The sequence below is a fragment of the Pyxicephalus adspersus genome, chromosome 4 (genome assembly GCF_032062135.1).
Source record: "Pyxicephalus adspersus chromosome 4, UCB_Pads_2.0, whole genome shotgun sequence".
Lineage (NCBI taxonomy): Eukaryota > Metazoa > Chordata > Amphibia > Anura > Pyxicephalidae > Pyxicephalus > Pyxicephalus adspersus.
Window position 1 is genome coordinate 41,894,499 of NC_092861.1, and position 18,993 is coordinate 41,913,491.

Consider the following 18,993-nt stretch of genomic DNA (forward strand, 5'->3'; position numbering starts at 1 on the left):
TGACTTGGGCAAAAATCTAGAAATGTGCAGCAGTTCCTCAATTTTGTTAAGAAGTGTGTGAGTGGCGGATCACTATACGAATGACCAGGGATGATCGCTGTAATTTCCTATGTGAGAGGACACAGTGGGATTCCTCCTGCTCGTCCTGCCGCTCCCAAACAGAACTGAACAGCACTGTCTGTACAGCGCTCATTCATTCTGCTATCCCCAGAAATGCTCACAAAAGATCATTTCCAGCAACATAAATTGTATGCAACTTACGTTTTTCCTCTCTATCTAAAATAAAAGTAAAAAATTGAAGTTTAGGTATATTTAACATAACCACTTGTGTCCTGGGTGATATTTTAAAATTACACACGAACAATTGCTGTTTATCTAAGCACCACTTTAAAACAGCACCTAGACTCAATGGCCATGGTGTCAACAATATCTACAATCCAGGGTAGCGCAAGTATGGAGCCTCAGGAGAGCTGTTATTGCATTGTACACCCTTTCCCTACAGCAATAAATCACTGCTATACTAATTTGTTGGTTCAGGGTTACTAAACAAACAAATATTCATAAATAAGACGGGTATCAGATGGGTATGTTTGAAAAACATTCACACATTTTTAGGGCGCTAATAATAAATATACCAATGTCACGAAAACAAAATGTTACGTGATCCACACAAGGGTGTACTTGGCAAGTAGTGTCTTTTGGAATGTTCAGTAATGCTCACTGCTGCCCATTGCCTATTCCACAAAATGCAAAGGTGCCAGCTGCCGAAAACCAAGCAAGAATGTTTGTTCCTAAAGCCGGCTAAACAGGCCTTTGACATTGACCACATACCTTTCAACTCTCCCTGATATCCAGAGGCAGTCCAAAAATTAAATGTTTTTTTCCTAGAAATGCTGTTTTGGTAAATTTCTAAAATATTTTGCCTATGACCCATTGTTTGTTCATAAAAGCATGAAGATTGTAATGTTTACAAATGAACAGCATAAAAATCAGAGCACTTAATAAATATGTAACAAATGGTTGTACAGACCTCAAGATTTGCAGTACACTGCAAGAGTTATAGCTGAATTTTTCATGAAAATTATTTTTGATACATCCGCTCATGTGGATATTGCTGTTGGTCTGCTGTTGTGTTATGTTGATGTATGTAAAAGCAATTATACTAAGATAAAGGAAAAACATAGGAAAAATAAGTTGGGTCAGAAAACCAAACCTATGTCTGTTCAGCATTGTGGAAACATAGGTTTGGTCAGCATTCCAAGAGATCATCTTCCTATATGAGAATGCATTATTCATGCTGATTTCTCTATTTTCTGACTTGTTAAGACATATAGCATTCATTATTTATTAAAATGTGTACTAAAAAAAACAAAAAACTGAAACTTCATTTTGTATATTTTTATCCTTTGTGTTGTATATTACCCTATACAGAATATAGCATTGTTATGACACTCATACAAAATAGAATGCCTAACATACATGTGTCAGGCTGATATCTCTGCATCGACAGGGTGCACCAAACATATATTCAGTATCACTTCTTTACAAGAATGTTTCATGTAGCATTGGAGTGGCATTTTATTTAAAAGTCAGAAAGAGCAATGGCATGAGGACTAGGACAGTGGTATTAGCAATTTTGTCCCATGAATGAGTTTTCAGTGATTTGATCACTTATGTGACCTGACCCTAAAATAAAAATAGTCTGTAAAATTAATATGATATAGAATGTAAATATGATCCATCTGATCAAGTTATATTGTTTGTGTGTACTGAAAAAATAAGACATACTTTACTTCTCAAATACAACTAGTTCTCAAATACAACTAAACATATAAAATTAGCATAAGCTAAGACCTGTATATTTATTTTTTTGTTGGTAGGCATTAAGATGTTGCTATTTTTACTGTATTGTAAGGTAAATATAAAAAATATAAAATTGAAATAAGGACATCTAGTTTTCAGGCAAGTTTTTTAAAATGTCATGTTGTTCCTCTTGTAGCTACAATATCTCTGTTAAAAATAACTGTTAGTTATAACAATTACAGCACATTTATACTGTATAACTAAACATCCAGGGTATATGGACAAGCACAGTTTATGGACCAGGTTTCCTTGTACAGAATCCAAGGTTGGTGAACTATGCAGGGTTAGACAGCTCCTTTACTGTGATCTGGCAGGCAGCAACATACTGCATCAGAGACAAAAGAAGCTGTTTACGTTCAACATTAGAGCCAATAGAAAAAATACACCGATGGACAGTATGTCATAACCTGCCACTTCTAATATTGATGGAAAAGCCACCAATATTGGGTGAGTTGCTATCGGTTCTGAGGTCTGTAGTAGGAGCTACAGATTAGAGGGGAAAAAGTGGAACAGTTGGGCTACAAATATAAAATAAATGTTGTTATTCTCCGAAACACAGCCTGACATAATGGTTGCTTGCCTGCTTTTGGTTCCACTTGGTTATTTGGTCTTATGTTTTCCCACCTGTGATAGCAAGAATTCATTTAGCCAAATGTTCAAATATTTACATTATTACATTGTTGATTCATTTATAGCCGTTTCATGGCTTGAGTTTCCAGAACTGCTAAACCCAGGTAAGAGCTTTCGAAATGGCTTACAGAGGACTACATAAATGAAAGGGTCCATGAATATGTTGGTTGCGGTGATCCACAATGTACTTTCCTTAGTTAGGAATAACCTTCTTTTGACTGTGCAGTCTGTTATGAGTCCACTCTGGCTAAATGTATAGGGCAGCCTCATAAAGTGGAAGGGAGCAAAGCACAAGAAAAATACAATTACTACAATAAAAACTTTGGCTTTGGTCTTTTTTCTCATAGCTTTGTCTTTACTGTGAGATTTTTTGTAGGAATCATAAACTTTTTTGCTGATTATTGTATAAAAAACAGTCATAGAAATGAAAACAGACCAAAAAATCATCAGACTGATATAATTTACAGCTTTGTGCCATGCCATGCCCAGTGGAGTCTTGAGTTTAGCACAGCTGTGAACATTTTCAGGTGTTGCTTTTATGTTGTTCAGTATCATGTTAGGTGTTGATAATCCAAATATGATGATCCACACCGAGAAAGATATTCGTTTGGCAATACTAATCTGATCCATACATCTTCTTTCAAATGGTCGTACAATCTTAAGGAAACGGTCCATGCCTATGAGTCCAAGAAGTATTATATTGACATACATGGCTGAATAAAATACTACTGCAGAACAGCGACAGACAAAGATTTTAACCTGCCATGGTGCAATTTCAGAATCTGTGACAATTTTAAAAGGCAGTGCCAGTGTCATAATTATATCAGCTGCCACAGTATTTTTAAGATATACAATAAAAACACTGCTAGTGGGAACTTTACAAAAAATACAGATGGATAGGCTGTTCATGAAGACTCCAAGACAGAATACAACTGTGTATAGGATAGGGAAAACCATTTGTGCCATTTTGATGTCATGTGTACAGTTAACGGGTGCTGGTGATCTGCCTGAAAGGTTGGAAATTTCGAAATCCATGGCTGTAAGAAAATATGTTAGAGTCACACACAATGCATCAATTCTCAGTGTAAAAATACATAAAACTATTACAATATAAACACTTTATGATTTAGGATTCAAAGGTTCTTCCTAGCCCTTTATCTCAGTGTTTCCCGACCTTTTTAACATCGGGGAATTGTTGAAATAACTTTCTGGTCTCTATATCCACAATTTAAAGTACGGTACATTAACATGATGGTCAGAAGGAAAATGCCTCTTACATTATTGGCCAATGGGAAGGCTCCCCACCCTTACAAATAGCCTTACGAATATCTGTGAAAAACTGACCGGTGAGCCTACTCATTGCTCATGTAACCCCTAACAACCTCTGGAGGAACCCCAGGGTTGGGTTACAACCCTGGTTGAGAAACACTGCTCTATCTTCCAAAGCTAACATGGAGATTGACATGACATAAATGGATCAGAGGCTTGTCCTTGCCGCCACCGCCTATTACCTTCATATTACTCTTACCTTAAATAAGCACACGAGACCCAGTTATGGATTAAATGGCCTTAATGTCAGCTTTATTATCTAATACTTACATATTAACATAAATGTACATAACCAAATATAATTTAACTGGAATTGTACCTTGGTCATCCAAACCCTTAAACCTGTAACTCATTGCACCTACCAGACCCTGGTTGCTCTCAAGTTCCAAGTTCTCAAAGACATTATCCACCCTATCCCACCAGAGGGGCTAACACTGTTCCTGTTCTGTTCCCAGCCACACAGCACGGACGGAACGTTATCTTTGCCTGTGCAGAGCCTCTTCCCAATCCAACTTTGAACTCTGCCCTTAATTTCTTTATTACATTGAGAGTCCCTACACCTGAGATGCGTTCTCCCCATCACTACCCTCGAGGCCCTCAACTGCACCACCTATCCCCACAAACAACCCTAAATAAAAGGGGAAGGGCGGAATCTTTCTCCCCTTTCCACAAAATGGCTCCTGATCACTCCCTCCTAACCCCGTATAAAACCCTATTGTCTCCTCCTTTTGTTTTTCCCCAATGCCCAATACAGGCCTTTTCCTCTCCTTGATCTCCCCCCTCTCCCCTTGTCATGATGTCCTTCCACCCAGCTCCTTCTAGTCGCCCAGCTCCAGGCCTTACTTTACAATGACATTGTCCAGTGAACCTAGAAAAGTGCAACTTTCCCAGGATGTACAATGTGTGAAATGTGTTCTTAAAGTAGTAAGTTCACACCAGTGGTTTGCAGAAGACTGAACTTATTGTATTGAATGTATTGAAGGGTCAGAAAAATGCAGTCTAACAGATATATCTACTAACCAGTGGCAAACAAAGTCACCAAAGTGCCCCTGGGAAAGAACAGTTTACTTATCATATTATAAAAGACATATATAGATAAACAGACAGATAGGTGTTACCTTTCTGATACACTGATTTCTCTGGTTTGACAGGAAACAAATAAAATAAAAACAAATGCTTTTGGTCCAAAAGGGAAAAGGAGGTACATTATGAGTACATGTTTTGAGAGGGGAAGAGGACCCATAGAGTGTAAATGGAACTTAATTGGAATGTCTGCTTTATTACTATTCTTTTGCAGTTTTTTTTATTTTTAAGCACATAAAGTGAAGCTGCAGCTTGCTGAATCAAGGTTTATAAAATAACCTAATTTCCTTGGAATATTTAAACTATTTCTCTGCTAAGCATAAAATACCTTGAGCAATGTATATCTCTTTAGAATTTCACATTCACATTCTAAAACACTGGTACCCCAAAAAATGGACAGAAACACTGTCCTGCATGGGAGGGGGCTGGGCAGTAGATAAGTTTTGTTAAGTTATAGACTGTGTGGGGGAATGATGGATTGGAGGGGAATGGGGAACCCATAAAGATTAGTCACAAAAGTAATCAGAAATTTGCAATTTACTTGACTGGATATCCAAAGTGATTTTCCATCAATGTACTGCAGAAAGATAATTACCTAACTATTAGTAAATCAACCGTCATGTGTACACTAGGGTAGCTATAATGACCTATGAAAATACAGTCTCACGGAATGTCTAACGAAATGGGTAGTTGAACCAGAATAGCTGCTTTGTATTTGTACTTTGTAGTCTCTATGTGTAAAACATACACAATGCTACTGCTACCCAATGACCATGTCTTCAAGGGAGTCTAGGTGCCTGCCATGGTGCATATTTCTATTTTTATTGAATTCTTGCTGCTTTGGGGAATGTCAGTTTTGCTTGGGGTTACAGGACAACATACAACTAAAAAAAAAATATCTTACCAGAGGTCTTGATAGTGTTCTAAAGTCCACTTTCTGCTTTCTCCTTTGAGCTAATGACTCCTATTAGTAAAGAAGAACAGCTTCTTCCATCCTATTAGCTGAATGTGGTATATCCCATCTCTTGGTAAATTCAAGCTTAAAGACAGCCGGGTGAGTGCTTTGCCTGTTGATGCCACCTTGGTTGTTCCCTCTGTTCATCAAACCAGCTATTACAGCAGTGCCCGTGTTGCTAGAATAATTTTCTGTATTAAATCCTCATACTGAACAACCTAAAAATGGTAGAAACCACGGTAAGGCTCCACTGCAGCACATTTACTCTGCAGACCAGAATCTTAAAACCTGAGTATTATTTTGGCTCATTTGGGATAATTAGTGCAATGGGAATTAAGACATTTATCATGTTAGCACTTAATACACACTAAGTTACAAAGTAACATAAAAGCATTCTTCCCATCACTTGGGGTAAGCTGAATCATTAATGAAAGACTATAGCTAATGGAAACATGTTTTTTTTACATAAAGCCTGCACTTTGGAGTTTCATTTTTCTGAGATCACTTAGTTACAATAGGAAAAACCACAACAGTTACTTAAAAGTTTCATATTTGTTTTTTTATCTATGTGAATCTAAAATGTGTATTTTTGCAAACTAATCATAATATTATGCAATCATATTCAGATCAATAGAACATTATATTCCAAAGCATAGTATTGTCACAGAACCAGTGTGGGATTTTAATATATCTTCCTTGTTATCGATACTGCCTAAGGAGTTATGACCTAATGGACATGTATTGCCTTTATGACAGTTTTGTAGTATATAACTTACTGAGTGTTGCCACTCCAAACCCCACGACTGGTGAGCATGGGGAGGTGAAAGCTGTGTGTACATCACAAGACAGGTGCATTATGGACATGGACATGGACAAATGTGAAACATTCACACTTTAGTTTGTCATAGAATCTCAGAATAAGGCCATTTATTAGTTGCTATGTGATTTATTTTCTACCTCTTTGTCTTCAATGAAGAAAATGTCTAGAAATGCATGACAGTTTTTGAATAGTTCACTTTTACTATTACAATAGAAAAAATAAAGAAACAAATTATACATGCTGCCTGTCATCATCCAACCCAAATGAGTATCCCAATCCTTGGTGAATTTATCCACTTTTAAGATTTAACTGAACTATTCATTCATTACAATGCATATAACTGGCATAAAGGATCAACATACCTGTTAAGAATTATCCTCACATGTGCTGGTGTCAGAAAGCAGATTCTTTCCAGACAGCTGTAGATTGTATACCAGTTTGTTCTCTTTCTTTTTTATTACTTCACCAGTACACTTCTCTATTTCTCAGCTTCCTTTTTTCATGCATAATCCAGATCATACTTAATGAATTTGGTAAGTAATTTTGTAAAATCTAATAAAATTACCTCTTTTCTTGTCACAATTGTTTGGGGAATGAACAGACAGACAATGTAATGTGTTGAAATGTTTCTAATGTGCTAAAATATCATTGTTGAGGTTTTCCAGTGGTGTGGTGTTAAGACAAAAAACCTCTTCTGTGCACATCGGTTTTATTATTTAAGTCATTCCATGATTTTGTCAAAGTCTCCTTTCACCCTTTTATTAACTATTTAGTATCTGCTGGAGGTAAACAGAATATAATTTTGCACTACATAGGTGTTAGTAAATCTAAAGCATGTTGCACAGGGATTGTACAAATAAATTAATTTGCTACTACTTGCAAGGGGACAATTCTCTTTGCTATGTGACAGACTATTTCTTTAGTAAATCAATGCCAGAACCCTAATCTAACCAGAGTTAATGTTGCTGCAAAATACCTAATTGGTTGCAGATCCTGGAAGATACCCCTAACAAAAAGGTCCAGACCACCTAAAGTTAAATAGATTGATATTTTGGTCCCCAGGTGCACTGCCATGCCTCGGGTGCCAATATCAAGTATTCACAGACTAACTGCAGGCCTAAAACAGCTGTTACCACCATGAATACTATAACCCCCATGGACACCTTATCAAAGATGAGTCCTTTACCCCATTCCATCACCACCAAGACCTTCCCAAGACATCAACTGCAGGACCCCCAACATATTATATAATGTACCAATATAATTATTGTGTGCTAATATCTGCTTTTTTTTTTACTGTGCTCCTGAAGATAGCCAGACTGGGGGAGCATTAAATTGTTGGCCTACAATTGGAAGAAAGTCACAAAAAAAAGCATTTTTTTGTCTTTTACATTTTTAATAAAAAAAGTGTCTGGTTTACTTTAATATTTTTTAATATTATTTACAATGCAAATTTTTTTAAACGAGTATTCACAGGAAATTGACATAATTACAAAATATGAAGTAAAATTACCTTGACAATTTACAAAAACTATTATTAAAAATGTAAGTCCTTTTAAAGTTAATTTTGTTTTTCATTCAATAAATTTTTATTGAGATTTTTTTCCAATTTAATAACAATACGAAACAAAAGGGAAAGAAATAAACACTCCAACGGAAGCAAATGGAACATGACAATATTACATAAGGGGGAAAACACATAGCAAAGAGTTATTTTTGTTTTTCATTGTGAAATGTAGTTTTCTTCCATTCTCCTTACGCTTCAAATCTTTTAATCTCTTAATGTGGCATTGCTGTCAATAGAGTGCCCTCTGCTGGGAGGAAAGCATTTTAGACCATCTGTGGTCATTTTTTTTTCAATGCCATGAATAGCTAATACAATATGCATATACAAGCAATAGTCAAACTTCATGTTTGATTAAACTAAAAAAATAACATAAGGAGAAATATGAAGAACATTACAACATGCTATTGCCGTCCCTAATTCTGCAAATGCTAATTATCTGGCTGTCTTACTGGTTTCGCTAACCCATGTGTATGCAGATTAAGACTAACTTTACAAATTTCCTGGTGGATATACTTGTTTCAGGTTGTGATTCAGAAAGTTATGAACTTAGGGTGGTGGGAGTGGTGAGAAGATCATAGGTCAAATATAATATCCAGACAACTACCTTTTATAGACAGACTTCAGCTATAGCAATCTGGATATTTTACTGACCCACTTGCTGGAATACTTTCTGATTCACCTGCCTGGAGCAAAGTACTTACAACAGGAATTCTGATTTCACTTTGCTGCAATACTCCAGGTCAGTACCTAAAAGAAGTAAGGAGAATATATAGGAGTTTTATACATGTATTGCTATTATGGTCACAACCAAACAAAACATAAAATGAAAGTTTCTTTTTTAGTTAGGTATGTGAAATGTTGCAAATGAATAATATTATTTGATCATCATCCAGCAGACATCACTCTAGCCTTTTTGGTCTTGTATCCGCCAGCGGTTCTCCAGTCTCTTTGCTCTTCCATCCAGCCAGCCAGACTCAGGCTATTATTCTACATATTCAATATATTTCATTTTTCCCTGTTGTTTGTCTGTCTTGACCTCTGCCTGAACATCCATCTGTCCTGGATTAAATTTGCACATGGCTCCTATTAAATAGGATTTGATCTAATTACAGTTTACACACAACTCTTGCCTGTTGGCTCGCTTTTCTGTGTGCCTATTACTCATCTCAAACCTGGGCAGTTCATACATTTAAAGCAATACCTTCATGTGGGGTTCTAATCCTTTCTATCCATGGCACAAAGAAGCTCACCAGAAATAAAGATGTTCCCAACCAAAATTACCAGCTGCCAAACCCTTAAGCCATGTTAGTTTCAGAGCATTGCACACCTGTGCAGCACCTCATACACTGGCGGGTCTACCTTGAAACTTGAACAGCTTTTGAGATTTGGCCAAAAGCTGGCTTCAGTATGGGTTAGGAGTGTCAGATGCCCCAACCAAAACATATTCTGGGTTCCCTTTAATAAACTGGGAATTATGTTTATTTTCTTCAATTTGTGTTTTATATAATACATAATATGTCTATACAGGCACATACTAAGTAGACTACGAAGTAGATCAACATACCTGGCTTTGTAAATATAGGCCTAAATGGCAGTAATAATAAAAGAATCGAAAAATAAAAAAAAATAGCAAGGAAAATGTTTAATCTAAAAAAATGGCACCCATATTAGGGACAAACTCTATAAAAATTTGTCTGCTTTGTTGATGACCCTAGGTATGAACCTACCAGCACAATCTCTACAGTGTTGCCTTGTAAACCTAGTGTGTAGTAGTATTGCACCTTGGGAATGTGTCCATGACAGCCTTGGCTCATAGGTAGTGGTCAAGAGGATGTCTAAGAGCAGAAAGTATGTGAGGAAAGAGCTGGAGAAAAGAGTGTTGCAGCAAAAATCATCATTTCACTCTTGCTGGGCACTAATTCCTCCTTTTTTTTTAAGGAAGTAAAATAGAGTTTCCGATTTAAGTTTGCTTTATCCAGAGTGGTTCAACCCTCTTCCCCAACAAAGCTTGTAACTTGAACAGATTGACCCAAACATTTGCAAATGACTGTAGGTTTAATGGCAATTAACATGTCATGCACAGTGATATATACATCTGTGGAAGAATTAATTTTATAGCTTTTAGGACTAATAAATTAAAAACATTTATAAAGCTCATAACATATGCAATACAATATATGTACATTTTCTATGAAACACACAAACATAAAACAGGTTTTAATTTTTTGTTGATATTGTGCACAGTAGTTCACATACATACGATGTCACATGTATACAGACCCTAACTATGAGTCTGTGAATTTTTCTTCCCACAGTAGATCAGTACAAAGAACAATGATAAAGATTTACAGGCCTTCTGGGAATTATTCATTAAAATGTGGTTAGGGTTTCCCTTTGACAAATCAAACATAATTAGAACAAGGCACTTTACTGATGAAAAACTTCTGATGGCTCTCTGTGTGGTGGTAAGACTGAGGTAAAAGAACATTATGGACTTGGCTTGTTCCTCTTCTGGCACCCATGTCTTGGCTCTAAAATAAAAGCTGTTGATGCAATTATTTTTCCAACATTAAGGGATAATTATAGAACAATGAAGTCAAGTGTGCTGTTGAGAGGAAGTTGGCAAATTGATTTCCAAAAATCTGTTCCTCTTTATAGTAAAATAAATTAACTAAGAGAATGTGTATCACTTACACCGATCACTGATATGTTGTACTAGAGTTAGTAGGGTCTGATTTATTTCCCCTGCTCCACTTAGCCACTTGTTTTGGGCTTGCCCCTATCTAAACCCAACCGATTGGGTTGCTCAATGCACCACCAAAAATTAGACAAGTGTAAGCAGACTGTGATTTTTTCAATCCAACAGTTTGGTTATAGCAGTGTTTCCCAACCTTTCTTAGTCGCGGCACATATTTTACAATTAGAAAAATCCCACGGAACACCACCAAAAAGTCAGACATGTAAATTAGCTACCTGCTGCCATCTAGTGGAAGAGTTTTTTTTGGTTCTGCCTATCACTATACATCGCTGGTATAGACAAATGAAGACTAATTTTTTGCAGTAAATAAATCATTTTGGGACCAGTTAACTGAAATTGGATAATTTCCCACGGTACACCCGAAGATCTCTCAAGGCACACTAGTGTGCCGCCGAACAGCGGTTGAAAAACACTGGGTTATAGGGCCTTTAGTGGGTGAACAGGCTAAATTAGTACACATTCCACCAGTTCTGGTAAGCAGGATATTTTATTCTACATGCATCCGGTACCCCTGCTGCCTTGGGCCACCACTATGAATAATTCCAGCCAGCTGTTTGTAGTGCCTAAACTAACCTATAGAAGTGAGATGAAGCTAGTTGTATTTTTGTATCAGACCAGTCTTCTCTGTTTCCCATAAAGACTACTACTGATAAAATTTAAAAGTAAAGTGCTATTACTAGCTATTCTCGTATATGTCGAATAAGTTTATATTATACAGTGATACAAGCATACTAGGGTTACGCTACATCTCATAGTTGTTATTCTTTCTTCTCAAGGACAGTCCCGAATTTCGAAAGTTGATTTAGAGTTAAAGGTAGAGGTAGTTTCCTTATATGAGTTCCAATAGTATACTCAGTGAACAAGGTTTGAATTCAAGGAATAGGAAAGCATTCATGAGGAATCTTTTATTCTGTTGGTAGAGAACACTTCCTGAAGGCATACTTTGTTTTGCACTGCATACTGTTTATAATACTTTAATATTGTGATTGGGACGAAGTATTATATTTACATTTAAAGTGAACCTGACTTGGTACAACAGAGGAGGAAGCTTGGGATACTTAAAAGTGCAAATTGTTCTCTGTGTATTTGCCTCCTTGGAACCCAAGCCAGGATGCACATGAACCTCTGCTCAATTTAAGATTTTTCAGCTCCCCATTCCAGTACTAGGAAAGGGGTGTCAACGAGAATATGACCCATAAACTTTAGAACCAGTTTAAGCCATTTAGTTTTCATAGAATATAATAACTTGTTTTTTTATGGGCAACTGAACCTGCACTAATCAACAAAAAAACCCAAACTACCACATAATATTGGAATATGTTGACATGGTCTGCCTGTGCTTTATTTATCCAGAAGTCTCTTTAGTGAAATGTGAAATTTCCAAATCCTCATGTCACCAGCTCAGTGTATGTTTAGGATTACAGGCAGCACGGTCCTGGAAGCACACACAGATTCTTGTGTTATAAACAGGCTTTGGAATTATAGGGGAAATGTCATGTGGATCATCATACTATTCTGTCAGCAGGTCGTCCAAGAACAAAACAAAGACCCTGACAAGCAGCTATTCTCGTGGCTTATTTATTGCTGCACACTGTGTTTTGCCTGAAGTTCTTCCAACATTTAGGACTGTAAATAATATTACTGTTTTCAGAAACACATACTCCTATGTACACATAAAACATAATGCCACACTAGCTATCACTATCCTCTATTTTTCTTTAGAGTTTATTTACATACATGGAATAAAGGGGCACCTGGATTTTAATAAGGCAGTGGTGTATTAGAACAGGACCCATCCTGCTCTGGCATCAATGGTACATACTACCAGTTTTAAGGTGTACAGATGTTTAAAGCCAAAACACAGCATCTATTTTGATAATATTACATAGATCTCCTGGGGATTAGTGTTCGACAGGTGCACTGTAGATGACGACAGCTAGAGAGCACCTTAGTGTCTTTGGGTCATGGGATATGTAAGCTCCCTGTGTGTATCTTATCATCCCAATCTTCATCAACTGGCAAAATAAAATAGTATTATTGTAAAGACATACCATAGTTTTTATAATGAATGGTCATCATTCAGTGATTTCTGAAGGAATGGACTGCAGTAGATAGCACACCTTTTAAAGTTCAGAGAAGGAGAAAGCATGTTAATCTTAGCCCCTTGTAGGTTTTTCCAGTGATTCTGACATCTCAAATGTTGGCAGCGGATACTTTCAGATTCTCACTTTTCCCTTTGCTTAATTCATTATTTAGCAAATGCATTCATGTTTTAATTACACAAATACATGTTTTGCTCATATACTATTAGTTTTTGAAATGATTACAGAAATGATTAATATTTGGCATGTACTTTTCTCTCTGTTTGTTTGTTGTATCTAACTGAGGAAAAATACTTGTGAGATAGCCTGTCATGCTTTTTACTAATAGTTGTATTTCTTTTATTTAAATCTGTATCACCAAAGGCAGTTCCCTAGTGCTAACTTTTCTCACAGGCAGTTCACATATTGGCAAAAAACTTAGGTCCACACAAACATTTTGTATTTTTGAGAAGATGTATTTCTAAAGCAGGTACAAAGCATCGAGCAACGTGTTAAAGCTTATCTTGTCTCCAGATCAGTATTTACAACCAAATCTGTTTAAGGCACAATTAAATACATCTGTCTAACGAATGTAATAAATATACAGTATTTATTAATTTTATAGTGAGCAGAAAACTTGAAAGCCTGCTAAATTTTAGTTTCTGCTTTGTTTATGTCATATCGCCGTGAAGCATTTAGCTGAGTAGAAGAGGAGAGAGAGACCCGCTTTTTCTTCAGAACAGTATAAAGTGAAATTCGGAATGACCTGCAGAGAAAGAAGTAGATAAATGGGTCCAGACATGCATTTAGAGATGAAAGGAATAACGTGCTTTCTTTAACATAAAAGAGAGTTTTCTGAGCTGAACATAAGAATACATCCCGTGTTTGACTTATTGTGTATGGGATTCGAGCAAAGTGGTATGGGACAAAACATACAAAGAATATACCAATAATAATGAACACTTTTACATTTACTCTTTTTCTGGATTTCTCTGGTTCCTTTCGTGTTCTTTGGAAGGACTGGAAAAGCTTTTTGGCAATAAGAAGATAACATACTACTATGACAGCAAAATTAACCCAGAATATAATCTGACATATAAAGTTCACAGTTTCGTGCCATGTTCTGCCAAAATCAGACTTGAGGTTTATACAGTTCCTCACAGTTTTTTGGCCCATTGGCTTGTTGGTCAAAATCATATTGGGTAAGGAAAGGGAGAACATAATTATCCATATTGCAGCCGACAAAATCTTGGCAGAACGAGGGTTTTTTGTACAAGAGTTACTGAATGGCCTTGCAGTTTTTTTATATCGATCTATGGTTATAAGACCAAGAAAAATGATGCTGATGTACATCGTAAAATAGAAAACCACTGAGCTGTAGCGACAAGCAAACCCCTTCAAAGGCCAGAGTCCAAGTCCAGCATCACCAAGAATCTTGAATGGGAAAGTCATAATCATCAGAGAGTCAGAAATCACGGAGTTCTTTAAGAAAATGATAAAGTTCGATTTACTTGGTAACTGGAAAAACACAACAATTGCCAAACCATTCATGATTGTTCCAGCAATAAAGATTATGGAATAAAGTATAGGAAAAAGAACTTGGTTGACACGGCTGCCTCTAGAACAATTGAAATTCTTAGCTAAATGTGTAACATTGTGTAGTTTGAAGTCTATTGGGAGTTCTCCAAATCCTATAAAAAGAAAAAGGTTATTTAGTTACGCAGCCCATGCTTGATTGGCATAATGTAGGCCATGATATGCAGTAAGATACTGTGAGATAAAAGAATTTGACAGAATATGGATAAAAGAACAATTATATATTAAATATACCCAGTTTTGAAATAGTGTCATTACCATGACAATACAAAAGCCTAGGTTTGAGTCTTGCATATACGTACTTCTCATAAAGACCATTAAAAATTGAAGTGAAGTTCAGTTTCCACTGACTTTGTCCAGATGATTGCCCAGACAGTTCCCTTCCAACAAAGTTCTTATTTTTTTATTATTACATATTACACAGCACTTTACAAATTCCATAGTCATGTCACTAGCTGTGCTTCAAAGGGGCTCACAATCTAATGTCCCTATCATAGTTATATGTTATTAACACATTCTAAGGTCCATTTGGGGGAAAGAAAATTTACCTAAATGCATGTTACGTACGTATGTACGTATGTGGGAGGAAACAGGAGTACCCAGAGGAAACCCACACAAACATAGAGAGAACCTGCAAACTCAATACAGATAATGTCCTGGCCAAACCTGGGACCTAGAGTTGCAAAAGCCAGAGTGCCACCCCTCTGCCCAGTTTTTGGGTACCTATATATTCTTTTTATATTTCCCAAGGACAGTTTAAAAGTATCTAGTGGAACTAAATAAATAAACACAGACCAAAGTTGCTTAGTCACCGAGGTTTCTACTAGACATTTTATTATTGTACAATTCTCTGGATCATGCAGAAGAGGTTATTGTACTTTATAATAGATTCCCATTACCTTTGTATCATTATGAACATGTTGGACAGAGAATGGATAATGACCTTTTTAGTGCAGAGTACCACAACCCATAAGATGTGCACTAAGGTACTGTAGTCCACATCCTGTGGCACACAGACAATGAACATCTAATGGCCATGTGGCAATGCAATACAAATCAATTAATGCCTCGTGTGCTTGTGTGTTGGGAACAGCAGTTCTAAATTTATTTATGTGCAATGTGATGCCATGCAAAATACAAGCATTACTGATCATTACCTTAATGAGCCTTGAAACAGATTTTAGAGAAAATAATAGCACAGGGGTAATGCAGGCTGCACCTTGAGATGTAACTTTTTGTCTTGTCGGTTGAGGGAACATTTACATATAAAAATATTAGGTGTAGGATTGTGGTCACTGCTTCTAGAAATTAAAATATATATAAATGGTAATGGTTACCAATGTGTAACCACACTTTAGCCTAGTCCCCACTGCTTGAAATACCAGCAATAAAAATGCTTGAAATGCATATTTTTGGAGCATCTGAAACAATCTGCACAAGGTTTCCAATGATCAATTTACATAAAAGCTTTGGTTTGCTTAGCTTCATGCTAAATGGCACAGTATTGCCCTATGCATTTTCCTTGCTTTGTGATCTCAAGTATGCTTGGGGGCAGAAATGAGGAATTGCAAAATATGCCTCTGCATGATGATCCTGAGCCCTTCTTAGCCAACAGGGGCCCCAACAGCCCCAAACAGGACCAGAAATTCTGCATTTATTGCAATGCACCCCTCCAATGGACTGTCCATTAGGCTCTCCCTTCACACCTACAGCCCCCTCGAAATGGATGTTGGTTTTTCAGGAGAATCTTTTACACAGCTTCTTTGACGGGAACCAGGCAACGCAGCTGAGCACAGGAACACTTGCTCCATGCTTTGCTGCTGCTCTATGATTTTCCTGCCACAAGTAAAAACATCAAATTTTTTTGGAACAGTTTTTACACTCTTACTCTTATTTTTTCTGTTTGTCAATATAATTGCAGCAAAATACAAGCTGATACACAGGGGTGTTTGTATGTTATATTGGTGCTGCATGTCATCCTAAGTACATGCATTCTGAAATATTATAAAAGATAATAACTTACTGTGATGCTGTACTAATTGGTAAATTACCAATTTAATATTCATATTAGATTTCAGATTCTTTTCATAATAAAATTATTTTTTTCTTCATGTCAATGCACAATATATAAACATATACACATGAAAAAACTATTTGAATTACTAGAAAATAAAGGAATTCACTCAATTAGTCATCTCTAAAATGCCTGATTTCTGCTTTGTAAAACCTGATAACTAGAATTTTTTTTTTTGCACAGACTACCTATAACCACAGAACAATTTTAATGGTTGGTACATAGAGTTGTACATTCTTTTACTTGTGGTTAATAAATAGATCTATATATCATATGAAGTTAATGAAATGTTGTACATGTAAATAAAACAGCACATATTTGGTTTATTTATGCTATTCTGAATATTATGTTTACATTTTTTAAGAAACTTCGCTATTGTTAAATATTTTAGACAAGTCCTTTTGGTGTTAAAAAAAATAATAAACTGCCAATAAAACACGGTATAAACTAATGAATTACAATAATTTTGAATACATCATATAGGGCTCTATTTATAAAACTTAGAATCGGATATTTCCTCAAACATTCGCTTGTTGGAATCTTCCAGGTCCATGTGTTTCAATGGCAGTAATTCATTCCCACGAGGGAACGTCAGAATCCTTGTTTTATCAATGGAACCCATATTGTTAGTATGATAAAAAAAATGATGTTTTATAAGAGATAGACATTTTGCATACAAGCAGTAATTAATGTTGTAGAAGCTTCCATAACTCACTGTAAATGTGTAAGTAATATATTACCTGAATATTCCATAGTGCAGTTGCTTGTAGATGAGCAGATATATTGATCAAAAAGTTAGCATTATTCTATTTTATGTACATCCAGAGAAGTGTTTTTTTCCTCCTTACTGTCCCATGGAATAATCCAAATCTCAGAGTTTAGGTAGTAGAAGTTCGGAGATACTGATTTGCACTATTCAGGATATTTAAGCACTAAATATACCTGATACATGTTTTAGTTTCTCTTCTTCAATAGGACATTGATACTTCCGCTTTTTCTTAGGCTAAAAGGAGAGAATGCAAGTTCCGTTAATAATCAGAAAAACATATGTATGAGTAATATGTTAAGCTAAAGGGGATGTTAGGTTTTGCAAATTCAAAGAACAAACAAATGTATCAAAAGATCAACAGAAGGAGCTGTTAGTCTTTGTGAAGTATATTTGTCATTGTCGACAATACTAAATAACAATGTTTAGATATGTATTTGAAGTTTTGGGACTCTAACTAAAGCTGATTTTTTTTTTACTTTTGAAAACTTTTTTTTTTAAATATTTATATTTCTAATTATATATAAAGAAAATGGGGAGATTTTACAGTTGTCACCAAAAGCAGAAGGTGAGGAGAACTCTTGCAGCAGGATACCTTTGTTACATGTTTCTTGTGGCAGGAAGTAAAATATGTAAGAAAAACACATAAATAACAATAAAAACACAACAGCTTCTTGTCCTTCCTAACAGAATCAACAATTTAATTTTTTTTTCAGGGGTTAATCTTTATTGTGACTATTTGTACCTATTTATTCTGTATATTTATGAATTCAGCTATCACACCTCTGGACCTGGATCATAGTCATTTTTTTAATTTCTTCTATGGACCTGTTTATTTGGCAATCCGTTTATCAAAAATTAAGATAAAAAATGTATATTTTTTTTTTTGAGGGGGGGACAATTATTAGTTTATGACAATATTGCCAAAAACTGGGTTTATCTTGCGTAACTACATTTTGTTTAAATAATCTACTATATACACTTTGGGGGGGGGGGGGTATTTATAAAGCACTTAATCTGACATTCACTGAACATTCTCTGGGGGAGAATCAGCTACTGTCATTGAAACACATGCACCTGGAAAATTCTCCACCAAGGATTGTTTCAGTAAATATATGATTCACTGCTCTATAAACAGACTCCTTAAAGTAAACTTTATTTTTTCATTTTTTCCATTTGGATAAAATATAGAAGAATTAGATGGAAGCATTAGATGCTCCATGAGGTTTTTATTTTTCTTTGTCCTGACTAGGAAGATTCATCTTCCTTACTAGTCCTGGTGACTGCTGTCTTTAGCAAAGACAGTAATGGGAAATCCAAAATGTTTATTCTCGCAGGAACAGGACATAAAAGGATATCTTCTAATAAGGGCACCTGTTTAAGGGACAACAATGTAAGGCTATGTACACGTTAGATTTCGACAATTATTCAACAATCATCTACTGTATGTACGTAGCTTAAAAGGGGATAT

General features: G+C 35.9%; 3 protein-coding genes across 3 annotated transcripts in view; 1 reads left to right on the forward strand and 2 right to left on the reverse strand.

Moving 5' to 3' along the window:
* MED12L (mediator complex subunit 12L) overlaps positions 1-18,993 on the forward strand; it is a 203,543-nt gene that overhangs the window by 117,113 nt on the left and 67,437 nt on the right. The window lies entirely within an intron of this gene.
* Positions 1,384-7,197, reverse strand: LOC140328405 (P2Y purinoceptor 13-like). Its single transcript, XM_072407960.1, has 3 exons — positions 7,043-7,197; positions 5,810-6,078; positions 1,384-3,530 (listed from the first exon to the last, which is right to left on the reverse strand). Exon 3 carries the CDS (start codon positions 3,526-3,528, stop codon positions 2,536-2,538), a length of 993 nt encoding a protein of 330 aa, XP_072264061.1. The 5' UTR covers positions 3,529-3,530; positions 5,810-6,078; positions 7,043-7,197; the 3' UTR covers positions 1,384-2,535.
* Positions 10,284-17,634, reverse strand: P2RY12 (purinergic receptor P2Y12). The gene is made up of 2 exons (XM_072407957.1): positions 17,497-17,634; positions 10,284-14,777 (listed from the first exon to the last, which is right to left on the reverse strand). The coding sequence occupies exons 1-2, from the start codon at positions 17,507-17,509 to the stop codon at positions 13,735-13,737; spliced, it is 1,056 nt and encodes a 351-aa protein (XP_072264058.1). The 5' UTR covers positions 17,510-17,634; the 3' UTR covers positions 10,284-13,734.

Excerpts from the sequence above, each read along its gene's own strand:
- LOC140328405 (XM_072407960.1), bottom strand. The coding sequence starts at position 3,528 with ATGGATTTCGAAATTTCCAACCTTTCAGGCAGATCACCAGCACCCGTT.